The sequence below is a fragment of the Furipterus horrens genome, unplaced genomic scaffold, assembly GCF_987537825.1.
Source record: "Furipterus horrens unplaced genomic scaffold, mFurHor1.1.pri manual_scaffold_6, whole genome shotgun sequence".
Classification (NCBI taxonomy): Eukaryota; Metazoa; Chordata; class Mammalia; order Chiroptera; family Furipteridae; genus Furipterus; species Furipterus horrens.
The window spans coordinates 183,989,912-184,007,992 of record NW_028327176.1 but is presented as its reverse complement, the minus strand read 5'-3'; the positions used below and the strand labels follow the sequence as shown (position 1 = coordinate 184,007,992).

At 36.6% G+C, this 18,081-nt stretch overlaps 1 protein-coding gene and 1 pseudogene across 1 annotated transcript; both read right to left on the bottom strand.

The window, feature by feature from the left end:
• Window positions 1-1,685: 1,685 nt before the first annotated feature.
• LOC150007976 (pituitary adenylate cyclase-activating polypeptide-like) lies at window positions 1,686-9,324 on the bottom strand. Its single transcript, XM_090280698.1, has 5 exons — window positions 9,190-9,324; window positions 7,440-7,545; window positions 3,942-4,073; window positions 3,063-3,129; window positions 1,686-1,793 (listed from the first exon to the last, which is right to left on the bottom strand). Exons 2-4 carry the CDS (start codon window positions 7,541-7,543, stop codon window positions 3,108-3,110), a joined length of 258 nt encoding a protein of 85 aa, XP_090136824.1. The 5' UTR covers window positions 7,544-7,545; window positions 9,190-9,324; the 3' UTR covers window positions 1,686-1,793; window positions 3,063-3,107.
• A 1,440-nt stretch (window positions 9,325-10,764) lies between these two features.
• LOC150007975 (transcription factor BTF3 pseudogene) lies at window positions 10,765-11,252 on the bottom strand (annotated as a pseudogene).
• Window positions 11,253-18,081: the final 6,829 nt, after the last annotated feature.

Genomic DNA, 18,081 nt, shown 5'->3' with positions numbered 1-18,081 from the left:
TCTATATGAATACACGGGGGCAGTTGTTGCGGATGGGGTCATGGAAGGTGGGGGGGATCAGAGGCCCGTGACATGGGGCCACAGCATAAACTAATGTTGATATATGTGATGAGGTTCAAAAATATTTTTTAATTTTCCCCCAGAGTTTTCACATTAATCTCAAATATTTACTTCATGTTTCATTAAAAAATATGACTAATTCTTAGAAGATAAGGCTACATGACCCTTTGCTTCAAAAATTTTCTTTGATCAGATAACAACAGTATATGCGTCTTTCCCATCTTAGGTGCCTTGTCAGGGACAGATTCTTTGTGTGTTTGTGTGTTTGTGTGTGTGTTGTATGTGTGCATGTGTTTTTAGTATGAATTTTAAAACAATTCAAATGGAGGAAGAAATTGACAAATACATCCCTTGAGTTCAGAATCGAGGAACACACTCTCTTTCACCCTCCAGCATTACTTTTCATGAAGTGCTTCTCCAAGGTCTTATATGGGTCAGACTAAATGCAAGCGTTGCTTTGCTTTGACCAACTAAAGCACATAAGACTTCCGAATGCAGAACATAAAGGTAATTTTGGATAAACTCTTAGAAAAATAGGTAATGAAGTTTTGTGTTTTTTTATCATTTTTATATAAAGTTAGTATGAACTGATTTCTTATTTATTTTTTAATTTGTACATTAATGCTTCAATCTCTCTGGAAATTATTTTTCTGTATGGTATGAGGCAAGGATCAAAACATTATTGGTTCCACACACTTATTAAGTATTTCACCTCCTGATTTGAATTACAACATTTACTATATATTTAATATGCATATATTTAGCTTATTTTCTAAATTGATTCAATCAATTCTTCTACTCTGTTATATCATTTTAAGTACTGTTCCTCTTAGTACATTTTTATCATTCTCTGGGAAAGTCTTGGATATGTAAGAATTTTACCAATATATTAGTATTTTAAATATCAGTCTTATTGTTTGTCAGAGAGCATATTTATTTTATTTGGGAATCCATTTGTAAAGTTATTGTACTGTTTACCTTGGAAACAAGAGTGAAATATGGGTTTTTGTTTCTAATTTAAAAGACTAATTTTGTTTTAATTTAAAACACTTTTATGGGATTCTGTAGAACTTGTTTTTATGACAAGTTCTTTAACAAGTAATATGCATTTGCAATTAAACAGTAACAAGGAGAGGAAATATTTCTAGACATAATTTTAGTGAACTGTTGGTAATAGTGTCATGAAATTCTAATCATCACCCATCTCTTGTGAGGTCTGCTTAAGTCTTGATGCCTTGTTAGTATCCAGCTCTTACCAAGGAATGGCAATATTTCTCATCTGAGCTCATTTATAGTGCATTTAGGAGTCCAGACAATGAAGAATATATTTCCTTAGGTGGTATTTCTGTGGTACATAGGCATGAGTCACCTTGGATATTTAAGGAAGCTCTGTAAATAAAATCATCAATATGCTTTATACTATCCCTCCAAAAGGCTTCATATAACTGGAATTAGCCTACTATTTCCTTATCATTAAATATATTGGTGTTATAAAAGATACACAGCATATGAAACTAGAAAATTTTCATGACTTAAAGATGAATTTTTAGAACTCTCAAATAATATTTGCGATGTAAGCAGCACAGTTATAAGATCAGCCTAAAATAAAGCACAGAATTCACACATTAACAACATAGCATTTTATTTGGTTTTGATATTGAAGATGTTTTCTTGAATGACTTATGTAGAACTCAAAACATAGTTACTTCATCTATCATTTTGTTTCAAGAATTCTGGAAAAGAAAAAATAATATATAAGCATAAACATATTTTTATTACAGCATCTTAACTTCATTCACTTACCACTTACTTGTTGAACATCTCTTTCTCTTTGGCTCTTGTCAACTACCCATGACAGAAGATCATGTTGTGTGATACCAGGAGGGCATCCTCCAGAGGACTGATTGTCAGAAAGGGAACTGGGATGTGAAGGGGCTCCCTGATCGGTTACTAATAGTTACCCATTTGTAATTTTCACAGATGGTGGACTCACAAAATTTCCAATCAAAAGACTTTGTCCAAAGCTACCCATTCAAAAAAGAAAAGAATGAAGTGCAGAATCTCATAAATAATCTTAGGGTTTAGAAAAGACAGAATAATTAAACCTCTTTTAACTTTTAGTGCCAGCTGTACTATATAATTTAAAGGAGAAGACTTCTTATTATAAATATCTTTTTCAAGAGCTCTGTGAGATTATCATTCCTTTTTGCGCCAAGGGACTCATGCCCTGAAATGTCCATTTAGGATTGTGAGTGGGCACGTGGCAGCACACCTGACCATGTATGTCCCTTAGAGGTGAAGGGCAGTCAAGTGTGTTCTCGGACAGCCTGTCTGCTCGTAAGGACTCGCAGGAAAACCGGGAACTGAAGTGAGGCAGTGAACTACGCTCAGTCTGAGCTTGGGCCTAGTTTAATCTCCTTGACCTATTCAGGGTTGTAGTCTAGCTAACCTTCATGTTTCACAGATCAAGTTTTATTGTAACATAGCCACTTCATTCATTTTACATATAATTTGTGGCAAACTCCCACTACAATAGCAGACATGAGTATTGTTGAAAGAAACCATATAAACCACAAAACCAAGAATATTTACTCTGTAGACTTTAGAGAAAAATTTTGTGAACCTCAGTAGTGAAGATGTAAAAGTTCTTTAAGCAGTTGCCAGGTATTATAAACACATTTTTATGAGCTAATGTATGCATGAATGCTCTCAGGAGTAAATATGACTTGTACACATAAAGGCAATTGCAGTAACAAGCTTATGACTTAACAAAGGAAAATCCTATTTATGTTTCTTCTACTCAAAAAAAATTTACAGTGAATATTTTTGGAGTCACAGTACCTATACTCACTTTATAGGTAAAAGAAAGTAAATTTTATTTTTGCTGCTTCTTACATGAGGATTCATTGTGAAATGTCTACTTCTTACCGAGCGACTCTTACCTACTTAGGTAACTAGATGGTTCCTATAAGAAGATGATAAAAATGCAGAGATATACCCACCACTGGCAAGTTGTCACCAGCTTTCTTCAAAGACCCTTTTCATGATCATTTTGGTTTCTTATTAGCTCTGTAGAAGAAAAAAGAAAAGTGTGCATGTTAAGGTGTTAGATGAGAAAGTATCTAAAGAAATGATATTGTTTGATCTGTGTTGTTCCCTGTGCCCTCTAAAGTGCTCTGGAGGGCTAAATAGTTATCCTTTCGGTTAGTTCTTACTTCTTACCTATGAATTATTCTTCCATTTTAAATGTCTAAAATTATGCTTACACAGTTTTAGTCTGGTGGGCAAACAGAGGCATCTTGTATGGCCTCATTCTACCAGGGTTGACCTTAATACTCACTATCTAAACAAAAACAATCAAGTTAAAAAAGAGCACCTCACTTTCCAGTTATTGTGTTCCAAACTCTATGTGACCCAGAGAGTCACAGGTTTTACTGAATCTGGGAAGACATAAGAACTCATAGCTTAATTTGGTTTAAAAAAAAAGGGGGGGGGGACTTGGAATGCACATAAAGGGAGTTCCATGTGATACCAAATTGCTAATTGACTGCACTTCATATGTTTTAAAAATCAGCACTTCTAATAAAACCTGTTTCCAAATTCAGTCTAGGTGCCCCCACAGTCATCATTTTTAACCCTGGAGGCACATCAGAATCAACCAGGCCGCTCCTAGGGAAAACCAATGGCTAGAACCATATCCATAAAGGTACCAACTTCCTTGCAATACATGCTCGGTAGTCTAATGGCAGCCGAGGTTGAGAACTATTCTTCAGAGCATAGATTGATAAAAAGGTAGACATATAGGTAAGTCTCTGTACTGTAGCTTCTATTCTTAAGATCATTTATAATTTCTCATTTTAGCAAGTTTTGTGTTTCTTTACTTTTTCTTGTCAGCCAGAACTTTGTCCAAATAGCTCTTCAAAGCCTCTTTTAGTCGATGGCGTGAATAGCTGTCAGTAAAGATTCCATCTGAGTGACGTTTGATTTGTCCCTGGTCTTCAATGATGCCATCGCTAAGAAATGTGGGAAAAATAAAATCAATGAGTTTAACAAGAAGTGATAACTATACCAAAGTTTCAATTTTCTTGGACTCATATAAAAATAATTTTTAATACCCAACTCGTTTTCTATCATAACAATTAATTTAAAATACACCCAAGGCTAAGGATCAGAGAGTGAAAAATAACCCAGCATATCTTGGCACTTACTGGTAGTGTCTTAAAACACATTCTGTATTTATAGAGCAAATAATTTATCAAAACGGGAATATTTGAAGTTGTGTTCAGGGAGGAAAAGTTCGTGATAAATAAATCCTTCTTTAGAAGCTATGCCACATGAAGATACCACCTAGATGTTCGGCTATTGCCCATTTAAAGAAAGAATCTTTCAATGCTTGGTTTGAGCAGGAAGTTAAAAAACAAGTACTCTGGTTAACATTAAAATTCTCTTAATTTTATACTATGTGTTATTTATTTTTACTGTGTCTACTTCAAGTTCATTGCCAATTTAAAAGTGATTGCTACTAAAAATATATAAGTGTGTCAGAAGCCAGTGAGCATTTTAGAATAGAAGGTATTATTTCCTAATCATGGGCTTGGCATATTTAACTAAATTGAACATTATGAAGTGTTATCAATTTTTAACAAAGTAAATATCATTAATGGTAAAAAATATAATTCCAAATTAAACAATAATAATGTGTTTGATAACAATAATAAGTAATAATAAACAATAATAAGTTCTCTTTACCTCACTCATTTTCCAATAAGGGTTGCAAGGTATTTTTTGGCAGAACGATGACTCAAGACACTATTAAAGTAACTGGTGAAATCTCCCTCAACATGTCTGACATTTTTAAAACAAAAAGAAAGGTTAGCCATTGTTTTAAAAACGATTTTGTAAAATATTACTTTGACTTAATGAGTAACAAGGAAATTCACCAACTTATTATAGAAGTTTTCATGCAAAATTATATCCAAAGTGAGTTTTTCCTGTCACTTATATCGAAATGTATTCTATATTTGCAGCCCCAAATTTAGTTAAGTTAAAAAATGTTTTTGGAAGTATATCTCAATGTTAAAAAATGTCCCCTGATAGGATTTATAAAACTAATTCTTCTCTAAGACATATTGGCAAGAAAAAGATAATATATTTAAATCAGTTTCTAGTGAATTGATTGATCAGTTTTTGATTAATCTGTGCAGTTTTATTCTTCTACCTAAAATATATATAAGAAAATGATATTATGCCTTTTGCTATTTCTTCTCCAAACTTAATTGGAATCATAATCTCTTTTTTAAAATCATTTAAAAATGCTATTCTATTGTGGTTTCCCAATCTTTTCCCTCTTGCCCTCCTCCCAGCCCATCTGCTGGCTCCCACAGTCAATTCCCACCCTGTTGTCCGTGTCCCTGGGTCATTCATACATGTTCTCTGTGTTGTCCTTTCCCTTCTTTCCATAATTATCCCCTCCCCCCACCTTCTGGTCACTTTCATTCTGTTCCATGTTTCTGTGCCTGTGATTCTATTTTGTTCATTAGTGTTAGTTTACTTTGTCCATTAGATTCCGCTTATAGGTGAGATCATATGGTATTTGTCTTTCACTGCCTGACTTATTTCACTAGCACAATATTCTCCAGTTCCATCCACGCTGTTGCAAAAGGAAGGAGTTCCTTGTTTTTCTCTGCTGCATAGTATTCCATTATGTAAATGAACCACAGTTTTTGGATATACTCATTTACTGATGGACATTTAGGTTGTTTTCATCACTTGGCTTTTGTAAATAGTGCTGCTATGAACATAGGGGTGCATACGTTCTTCTAAATTGGTGATTGATTTGGGTTTCTTAGGGTATATTTCCAATAATCTCTTAATATAGAGATGACCTTCATATCTATCAACCACCTTTTCTGTCCTAATGAGGAAGCCATTAAACTCTGTTTTGAGTGGGCAGCTACTCTGGCTATACTTGAATGTTGCTCTTGACAAAAGGCTCTTGGAATGAATAGCTTTGATTATTAGACATCTTTTCTTGACCTTGACATAAAACTCTCACTCAAGAAAGTCCTCTATCCTGGAATCCCGAAAGCTATAGTTTTATCAGACTTGGTGCAACTTCTCCTGTTGGCCTTTTGTGGAGCTGAATTCAAGAGCATGTTCAGTTCACGCCGGCGCATACGGCCTCTCTACACGAAGCACATCAGGCACAGCTGCACAGGTGGCAATGTGCCGGGCTGGATGGGGCCCTGGCATGTGCACACCTGATGTCACATTGTGGAAACAGCTTCATGGAGACATGACAATGAAACACGTATATTCCAAAAACCCATTTTCAGAATGCGACTCCGTTAAAATAAACTCACCTGCTATTTTCAGCTAATGCCTTTTGTAAGAGGTCAGGGTCTGCTTTTAATGAAACTTGATTAAGTTTAATTGCTCCTTCAAATACTGTTCTGTCACTGAAGCATAATAACTTTTTCTCAGAAGATAACATATTTGTACTTAACCTGAAATAAGACACTCCAAATCTTGAAAAGTATCAACAACTTAAAATATGGGATGTGTAGTTGATTAAGGCTTCTATGGTTTATGAGAATATACACTGTTAAGTTTTGCCTATCCCATATAATACGTGCCATACAACTTTTATAAGCTGTATGTGCCAAGCATAAAAGCTACTCAGTTCAATTCCATCAGAGCATTGAACAGTGTATACTTCCTTGCTAGTATCATCACTTTGTGAAGGAGAAAAAATTTTATACAAAATGAAACTTTGAAAAAAGGTAATATTTGATATGACAACTTGGAACCCTTTCTGTATTTGTTAAAGATTTGTATCATTTGGCCGAAACAGTCCGCAAGTACTATTTTCTCCTCTAAGTCCTGAAACTTAACTTCAGAGATTCTTGGTATGATACGTTTCTCTGTATTGATCAATCCCAGAGAATCTTTCCATCGCTGAATAGTCACTCAAATTCAATAAATTTTATGGGCCTTCTGGTTTCTAATCTTATGTATTAATATAATTTTAGTAAGGGATGTACAAAAGAATAATCATGTTAAAATTATGTTAAAAATTCTGGTTAGCATATCAACCAAACATTTAAATAAATAATATGCAATTAAAAAAATTGAGATGTGCAAAAACATAGGGAAATTTTTAAAATTTAAAATTGACCCTTATATATTGCAGTCAGAGAATGACAAGTACCATATGGTTTAACCTTATATGTGGACTCTAAGAAACAAAATAAACGAACAAACAAAACAGTAACAGATTCATAGATACAGAGAACAGACTGACGGTGTCCAGAGTGGGGGGTGGTTCTCTTTTAGATGAAGACGGAGTGTTCAGCTGTCTGAACTGCAAGGAAACTTACCTCAGATCTTCTTCTTGGAGAAGACGCAATGCCATGGTTTGGGACACCAGTGTGCTGAAGAGCAGCAGGAGCAGGAGGAGCTGGGACTTCTTTTCGTTTTCCATCTCTGTGCATTGAAAAGGAGAGTCGCATCAGATTTTACAACCACAGAAGTCACCACCAGGTAATTCTTCTTTTCAAAAAAATTACTGAGGTAACATTTCTTAGTAACATTATGTAAGTTTCAGGTGTGCAATGGTTTACTATATCACCCGTATATTACACTGCGTGTTCACCACTCAAAGCCCCGTCTCCATCCATCACCATGTAATTGACTTCCTTTACCCTCTCCATCTTCCCCTGACCCCACGTGCCCCTGGTAACCCACCATACTGTCGTCTGCATCTGTGAGTTTGTTTGCTTTTTTAAATGTGTTTGTTCATTTGTGGCTTTGTGTTTTATATCCCAGATGTGAGAGACACGGTGTGGTTCTGGACTTTTTGGTCTGATTTATTTTACTTAGCATGATGCTGTCAGGATCTCTGCATGTTGTCTAAAAATGGCAATATTTCATCATTTTTAATGGCTGAGTAGTATTCCACTGTGCATATGTACCACTGCTTCTTTATCCAGGCATTCATCCAGAGACACACAAGATGTTTCCGTATATGAGCATTGTAAATAATACTGCAGTAAACACAGGGGCACACATATCTTTATGTGTAAGGGTTATTATGATTTTCAAGAATATACGCAGTAATTCTCTGTGTCTTGCAGAAGTTTTTGAAGGTTCTTGCAGAGTGTGGAAAATAATTTTAACCTTATAAATTAAGTTATACTGCAATATTAACTTTTTTAGTCAAGAAGATTTCTCTCAATGAAAGGAACTTAAGGGAAAATGAGGATGCTTTTCAATAGCTGCACCCTTACTGGCAGGCACATAGTAGGCCTGAGCATCAGTATATATTGAATGCACACTCTTACAGTGTTTGAAATAATCCTAGGAACCATGCGCTCCTAACAGAGATGTGACATCCGAGTTTGCTATCCTTTCTAACAGTTTCAAACAACTGTTTCTTCCATGCTAAATTTTAGCTTCTGATTAATATATACTGGGGGTATCATCTATTTAATAATATGTGTATTATGTATATATATGAATATATAAAAATTGTTTTGTATATACATTTCTTTTTTGACTTTTAATTGTAGATATTACTGGAACCTTATTTTCTTATGCCTGGGTTGAACAACTTAACTCGATTAATATTGAAAATTAATACCATCAAATCATCAAGCCACATATAGTTATTATAATAGTTGTTGCCATAAAAGAAAAATATATTAAAACCAAGGCTTGTGTTTTTTACATCTAATTCTCGCATGTGTTATATTTATATCTAATTTTTAGGTAGAAATGTAAGATCTCAAGGACTGTTTCTCTTTCTGTCAATAAAAATTAAGGCATTTAATCTTAAAATAAAGAGAAAAATAAATGCTTTCTAGATTCATACAACATATGACATACAAAAAAAGGAAAAGTTGAAAGCTTCAAATACAAATGTATCTACTGAACCCTTCAGACAAACATTTGTATACAAGCAAAAAAAAAAAAAGAAAAAAAAGAAAAAAAACCCAAAAAAGCTTATTTGAATGCATTACTTTAAGAAAGAGTATTGAGTAAAAGAGAAAGGAAGGGAAGCATCTTTTAACCAAAAGAAATTAGAAAAATTTATTCATAAATGTGAATTTGAGCGATTTCTGCACTTACCAAGTGACTGAGAAACTTTTCTTGGGTTCCACCAGTACTCTGTCCTTAGAGCTGAACTAGAACTTGGTACTGGCTGCGGGTTGAGTATTGTCACCAGCAGTGGCTTTTCACTCCACCCTGACCAGCACTTCAAAGCCCATCATTTTATAGGGCTTGTATGTAGGGCTGAGCAATCAGAATGAATAGAACTTGAAGTTCTTAGTTAATTGTCATTATATCTGATTTACATAGATTTATAGCAAGTGACTTCAAGATGTAAAAGAAAAAGAGGAAATGTACCCTTCTTTAGAGATAAAAGTTACCAAGTTTAATGTGAAATGCTTTAATCTTCAAATAGAAGCAAAGATATAAGTGAGTGATTAGTGTTATAGCCAGATCCACAGAGGTTCCTTCAGAAAATGTAAATTTTATGGGCAGGAATAGATTCAAAAAGCAAAAAACATTTATGTTTGTTATTATTACAAATGTATAATTCTCTTTACATTACAAGGCATCAATTCTCCTAAAGCTCTTTTAAAGGTTTTTATGTTATTCATGTACATCCTGGTTCATGTATGTTTTTTGAGATCTATCCTAATTTTCAAAGCACCCACAAGTGACTTTTCATCTTTCTATTCTATAATTTCTTTATGTTGACACTAATCCCAGTATAAAAGTTTCAGAAAGGCTCCGGGCCAGTATAATATGCAGATTGTTGTTACACATAGCAGTAGCTCTGCAATGTGATATTTCTATAGGGTATCATCATTCCCAATGTACTTTCACATACATAATCTCCAGTGATTCAAAAAGTAAGTTATCAGACGATCTCTCTCAAGAGATTTAATTGTTCTTCTTTTTCCAAAGTTATGCTCATCATTTTTATAAATGTTTGCACTATGCAGAATTGTTGTATTTCTCCTCTATGTCTGAACACACACCTACCACCACACGAGCTATGGAACATCTCCATTCAGTCACTTGTCAGGGGATTGCAGAGAACTTGTTGGAAAACCTGGAAAGTGTTCTGTGCTTTGATGAACACCATTTCTATTTGTGAGCTTTTAACTTAATGTAACTTAGCTTACATTTAACCTGAGTTTAAGGTAAGAAATACAGCCACATGACCAACTTCATGGGCAAGAAAATAAAATGCCATCTTTACTTTTATTTATTTTGTTTAACTTCCAGTGCAAGCATTTTTTTGTTGTTGTTGTCAAACTTTTAATAATAAAATTCCATCAAAGATTATCTGTCATATTATAATGCCATGATTAGATTTCTACAGACAACTTTGCTTTCTGTATACAAATCATTGTCAATGAAATAAAAGAAAAGTATACTAGGCAAAGAACTTTATTAATCTTGGTTTCAAACTTTATTCCCAGGCTTCTTCAGCTTAATTTGCTGCAAAGAAAGATTTGTGTATCAGCAAAAACTGAAAAAAGTTGCAGTGTCCAAAGGGCTAGGGCTTAAAAATATTAGAGACCTAGATATTATCAGATCCATAAACAAAATTTGAAAAAGCAGTCGTAATATAAAATAGAAGGTCCCAGTAACTTCTTCAAGTTTATCTTCTTCAGAAGTTGGCTCAATTCAGTTTGCTTCATTCTTGGAAGCCTCATCAAAATTCTCCACAAGATCCGGAACTTCATCATCATCATCCTCTCCTGTAGCAAGTGATGCTTTTCCATCCACAGATTGTCTGGGCAGAGCTTCAGCCAGTCTCCTTAAACGGGTCAGACTGTCGGCACCAAGCTGGATTACGATGCTGGGCAGCGTGTCTGTCAGCTGCTTGGTCTCGGCGTGGCCTGTCATGGTGATCGTGTTCGCTGCCGGGGGTGCCCGGACTTCAGGGCGGTTAAAGTGGGTCACTGTCCTTGGTGTGTGAACGTATTTACCTCTTCAATGCCAGAGGTGTGGTTCACCCCCAACTTCTTTAAGGAGAACCGAAGTTTTTTATCATCTGCTGTAGCTGTTCTGTGAACCACCTTCTTCTTCCTACCAGCGGTGCCTTTCCCACCAGTGCGCACTTGTGCCTGAAGTTTGGCGAGCTTCTCTTGGTTCATGATAGTTTCTTTCATCTTGTTCAAGAGAAAACGGGGCGGTGCAGGGGCCTATGGTTGGTACTCATGGGGGTCTTTGGCAGACCAGCTGAAAATAAGTGCGCACCCACGGGGACACAAGATGGCAGCTAGAGGGAGGCCCCAGTGTATGCCTTCTTTTACATTGGTTTCAAGTTCTTCAAAGGAGAACGCCTGAAAGCCTCTTTCTTCCTTTTACTACAAAAGTTTAGTACCTCTTTGCTTTATTTAAAGTCAGACTCATCCAGTAAAAGAATGTCTGGCTATGCCCGATCTTACTTTCTGATACAATTACAAGAAAAATAAAATAAATTAAATTTCAAAATTATGGACATTTGTTTCTCTGTTGACAGCTCTCTCTTAAGCCAGACTTCCTGCACCTTAACTACATGAATTTTTAAGAAGATTTTATTTACTTTTTTATAGAGAGGGGAAGGGTGGGAGAAAGAGTGGGAGTGAAACATCGATGTGCAAGAGGAACATCTATTTGTTGCTTCTCACAGGCCCACAACTGAGGACCTGGTCCACGCCCCAGGCATATATTCTGATCAGGAACGTAATTGGTGACCTTTCAGTTCGGGGGATGATTCCCAACGCACAGAGCCACACCGGTCAGGGCCAAGAATTTTTCTTACCTGGTTATTACAAACATGATTCTCATATGGAATTGTTATATTCATAGTTCCTTGTCACCCAGTTCTCCATGAAGCCATTTATTTGAAGAACAGCAACCGCAAAGTAAGTTCGTTGAGATTTACAGAAACTCTGATGTTGAATGAGAGGCAGAAAAATATAACAGAAAAAAGAGCATGGGTTTTCAGTGAGGTTGGGGGCATAGGCAGATATCCTGTATTTGTACTCATTTCACTGTCCTTACCAGTCTGGGAGACTGATATTCTATGTGGCTCATTAAACCATGACTTTTGGCTAGAAAATATGGAAGAAAACTTAGTCCTGCAGCTTTGTTTTGAGAAATTATAGCAATTCAATATTCACATGAGTCAACTGACTTTGAGTGAGCAGCCTAACTGGGATTGGGAGACTTCTTTCTCCCTCCAAATTCACTGACTTTTTGCTGGATTGTAAAGCCGGCAAATTCGCACCTCACGGAATGGAGAATGGGATGTGAAATCAAAGTGACAAAGAAGAGAGGGGAAGAAGGTAACATTACCTTGCTGCTGTGATCCTGTGGGTTTCACACAGACACTGGATTAGTGTGTATTGATGATATTAACAGACAGTTAAGTCCAGTGATTTACATTTGTTTGGAAATAGTTTTTACTCCAAAAAAGCAGAGAAAGAGAGAGAGAGAGAGAGAGAGAGAGAGAGAGAGAGAGAGAGAGAGAGAGAGAGAGAGAGAGAGAGATCTAATCCCTGCCAGTTCTTTTATCACAACAGTTCTGAGCTTAAGTTTTAGATAGAAAAGCACAGAGTGCTTCTTTCTTCTCTCCATCCACAGGAAGAGCTGTTCTTGACATGTTTCTTGGGGAGGGAGTCAGAATTAGACACTTTTGGATTTATCTGTGTGTTTAGACACAGATACCAATAACTTTTGACAATTATGTTAATGTGTATACATATAGGAGTTTCTATCATTTGAGTACAAAAAGGAAATGTGAGGTTTCAAGTTCTCTGGATGACACACTGAGGACTCCCTGAAGTGGGCCAGGTCTCCATTGTCCCTCCTCTGAACTACTTCAGCATCTCCTCGTGGTCCCTTTCCTCCAGCCTTTTCCTTCCAATCTCTTCTTCACTATCTGCCAAAGTCATCTTTCCCAAACATACCTCTGAATACATCACTCCCTTGTTTAAAACCTTTCTAGGTTTCCTCTTTGCTCTTAAACTAAAGTCCTGACCCAGCATCAAGCTTGCAAGCCAGGCCCACACTGCTCTCATCAGCGACTCCTTGCTGACCCCACTGCGTCCCACCATAATCCTTTCCTAAACCATGGGAAGCAACTTTCATTTCCTTAGAAGTACTGAATTCTGTGCGCCCTCTGGTTTTTCTCACACACCATTTTCTCCTGCCAGGAGCACCCACTCCACTCTCTCCTTTTCCTTCAGGTCTCAGCTGACAGGACACTTTTCCAGAAAGATCTCAATCCATTCCCCTTTTAAGTCTGGTCTACCTACCCTGCTTTGAGCTCAGCATCTCCCTAGCGTAGCACGGAGCACACTGTTACTATAACACACTACGTTTCCTGCACCCTCAGTGTGACATGTGCAAGCACAGTGCCTGCTTCAGTGGGTTCTCAGTAGCTGTTTTGAAGAACAAGTGGAAGGCTGAAATTGTACCCATTTCATCTCTATTGGGTTTGAACCCCAAATATGAATATGAGGAAAATACAAGCAAACGTAATGCTACCTCACAATAACTGGCAGCAAAAGTGGAGATGCATTAGTTAAAAAGGGGCTTCAGTTCCAGGCTGAGTTCAATAAAGGGGGGAGGGTCTAGGGATAGTGACTGGGCAGAGCTGAGTGCTGAGCATGCTCTAAATGCCAACTGTTCCCCTGAAAGCTTGGTGTTCTGCCTGGTGCACAACGTCTTTAAGAAGGTGCCACAGAACCTTCCTAGCTCTAGTGTGTGTGCTCAAGGGTCAGCCATCCCCCATTCTTTAAAAAAAAAAAACAAAAAAAACAGCCAGATAGAGTTCTACTCTTTGTTGGGTGTAGGCATGCAGGGTCTGGGATGTTCATTCATTTGAGGGTATTTGGACATTCAGTGGTTGGGCTGGCCAAGTGGCCAGTGTCTGGAACACTCTAGGCAAGAATAGCTCACTGGTCTTCTAAAACCCACATCTAACCTGTGAATCACACACTTAAGTGTATTTCCAACCCTTGGTACAGAGGCCTAAACTCAAACTGCACTATTTCATTCAAACTACATCAGCAAGCTTTATAGCTAATGGTTGTAAGACTTGAATACATTACACAATAACCTTGTAAAATAATGAAGAAAATGTCAAGACAACCTTATTGGGTGGTAGTGAGTATGTGTGGATAGGGGTTGTTTTAACCTTGGCCCTGGGTGGGTTTTCCCAGCGACCCCTCTCAGGGAGTGGTGCAGGTGACAATATGTATAATGGTGGCTGAATATATCCGTGAATGGGGAGGGGGACAGTTGGCTATGCGGGATGTAGGCAAGAAGTTCAGGTGGTTTCTCACACTTCTAGCTTGTGCTGGGTGGGTTATGGTACCCCCACTATAATGGAAACTACAGGAGAATGAACTGAGTGAATTCTGGGTGAGGTTTGGTGGAGAGAGGAAGTCATGGCCATGTGCAATTTTAAGCTCTATAAGTCACCTAGTAAACAGTAGATGGCAAGACACATAAATCGCGATATAAATACAAGGTGTGAATAGGAGATGCATCACAACAACTTGAGTGAGTAAGGTAAAGGAAGTCTCAGGGCTTAATAGGTTAAGTTGCTTAATGAGAAAGTATAAAAACAGATGAGAAGGATCAGGACAGAACCCTAAGGCACTGTGTGATTTCCAAGTTAGTGGTAGAGAAATGACAAAAACAAAGACAGAGGCAGGAGCAAAGATATGATGTGAAGGGGAATGTGAAGATTTTTTTTCATATCTGCATGTGTGTATGGGTAAAATCTCAACTTAATCTATGAACATTTTTTTCTTTATATAATTAAATGATATAGTAAACGTCATAACCCGTATCCCTGTGGCTGCCTTCATCCGAGTTATTTTATTGTATTTGCTGGCTCCTGGAAGTTGAGATTACAAATATAACATCTCAAATCTTGGGCAGATCAAATGACAATGCAATTCTTCCAGAAGAACGAATGGCTATCCCCACAGTGCTGTGTGGAGGCTGTGTGCGACAATAGAGCTCTTTGCCTCCTCTCAAAGGAAAAGAGAAAACCTTCAAGAGCTTTAAGTCTGAAAAGCAGGTAGATAGTAGCGGTTTATAATAGTCTTTGAAAGGACCAGAAAGAGAATTCCAATTGCCTTAAGGATTAGAAGTGCGACTTGAAATCATGAAATTCAAAGCCTCTTTACAAACCCATGCCCATCGCTCTTATTTGAGGGTGTCTGCGATCACAGGCACACAATTGTACAAGACCAGGCTCCATTTTGCTTATCAAAGAGAATACTCAGCCCGCCCAGTGCTTGCTTTTGTTTGATACCACTGAAATCAGAAAGGAGAAATCCGAGTGGGACTGCAGGCCAACTAACTGCTCACACAATAACCAACAGCTCTGTTTCCTTAACAGGGAGGATGAAGAAAAAAGATTCCTTCTTATTTTTAGGTAATTTTTTGAAAAGAAAGTCAACAGAACATTTTTCAACAAGTAAAAGCCCATACGTGTGTTCTGTAGTCCTGGCAGGGAGTACAAGGTATACTTAAAATAAATTTTAAACTAAAAATGATTAGCAAGGACAGCACTTCTTTAGTGAACCTCAGCTGGTCTTCTACTTTTGGATGAAGAAATTAGTCTTTAACATTGGAGTGTAAATTTTGAAAAGCATCAAAATCTCTATTTAGTAACTATCTGTACTAAAATGACCCACAAATATTTTTGTTTGTTTCTCATCTAAGCATGGACAATAAATTATAACATTCCTTCAAATCACTCCTTTCATTAGTAGAATACTAGCTTCTAGAGCACAGTTTTAATGCTTTGAGGGAACGTTGTGATTGCTGTTCTCAGGAGACGTACCAAAAAGTTGTGAGAAACTCAAAACATGACCAAGAGCACAGAACAGTATATGTGTGCACTGACTGGTGCATTAAACAAGGGTTATACCAGCTGCAAGAAGAGGGCTCACTGCAGTCCCTCCATGAAGGGATGTGGTTTAATGTGAGCTTGGTAGAATCACTGGAATTTGGGTGGATGTGGAAATGGAAGATGCAAAATGGAGAAGAAAATGCCAAAAAGCTGCAGCTGGTTTGTTTTAGTTATAGAGGGTTAGACAGTCTTGTTGGAATGGAGTGGATGAGAAAGGTGACAGGGAGGCAAGATTGATTTTTACAAATTAAGGTCATGAAGACAATGAAAGAGTAAGCAGCACTGGAATAAAGACTTCCTCAATATCTCTAGATACCTTCATTTTCCCTATGTGGTTTGTTTTTTCATGATGTGTGGTATTATGAAGATGAATGCTTTGCAATTGTGGATTATCTTAAATTCAGTGATAGATCTAATTTTCAGAAGGCAGGTCACCATGGAGGCCTGCCTAGAGTTCAGAAGAAAATCCTAAAAATAATGTGCCCATCTTAGCAGCAAGCCCTCCGTCTCCAATGGGAAAATTGTGTTTGTATTTCAGTACCTATTTTAGCACCTGCAAATGTCACACACAGACTGTTGTTTTCACTTCTAAAACCTGCACATAGTATATATTGAGTTAGAAGCCCGTTCATTTTTAAGAGATGTATTTACCAGAGTGTAAAAGTACCTTTAGTCAATATATGGGTTATACTGAGTCACAAATACCTGCCTATCTTCTAGTGCAGAGATATAAGACAGTGGCTCAATTCTTTCCATGCTTTTAATAGTGAAGAAGAAGTCATTGTTTGTTTCTGTAGCCAAATTATTCTGTCAGCATTGGCAATGTATATACTGTGTGTTAAGACTAAATTTTGACATATTTAAAACTTTAAAATCATTCTTCAGTATAATTTAAGAATAATATTAAGAGTGTTGTTTTAAAGTTTTTTAAAAAGGTTAAAATTTTTTTAAAGTTTTATAAATAAGTAAAGCAATCACCCATAACTTTATATATGACATGCATATTTCTATTTTTGTTTCTTCCTGAGCAGGTTGATCTATATGAATACACGGGGGCAGTTGTTGCGGATGGGGTCATGGAGGGTGGGGGGGATCAGAGGCCCGCGACATGGGGCCACAGCATAAACTAATGTTGATATATGTGATGAGGTTCAAAAATATTTTTTAATTTTCCCCCAGAGTTTTCACATTAATCTCAAATATTTACTTCATGTTTCATTAAAAAATATGACTAATTCTTAGAAGATAAGGCTACATGACCCTTTGCTTCAAAAATTTTCTTTGATCAGATAACAACAGTATATGCGTCTTTCCCATCTTAGGTGCCTTGTCAGGGACAGATTCTTTGTGTGTTTGTGTGTTTGTGTGTGTGTTGTATGTGTGCATGTGTTTTTAGTATGAATTTTAAAACAATTCAAATGGAGGAAGAAATTGACAAACACATCCCTTGAGTTCAGAATCGAGGAACACACTCTCTTTCACCCTCCAGCATTACTTTTCATGAAGTGCTTCTCCAAGGTCTTATATGGGTCAGACTAAATGCAAGCGTTGCTTTGCTTTGACCAACTAAAGCACATAAGACTTCCGAATGCAGAACATAAAGGTAATTTTGGATAAACTCTTAGAAAAATAGGTAATAAAGTTTTGTGTTTTTTATCATTTTTATATAAAGTTAGTATGAACTGATTTCGTATTTATTTTTTAATTTGTACATTAATGCTTCAATCTCTCTGGAAAATTATTTTTCTGTATGGTATGAGGCAAGGATCAAAACATTATTGGTTTCACACACTTATTAAGTATTTCACCTCCTGATTTGAATTACAACATTTACTATGTATTTAATATGCATATATTTAGCTTATTTTCTAAATTGATTCAATCAATTCTTCTACTCTGTTATATCATTTTAAGTACTGTTCCTCTTAATACATTTTTATCATTCTCTGGGAAAGTCTTGGATATGTAAGAATTTTACCAATTTATTAGTATTTTAAATATCAGTCTTATTGTTTGTCAGAGAGCATATTTATTTTATTTGGGAATCCATTTGTAAAGTTATTGTACTGTTTACCTTG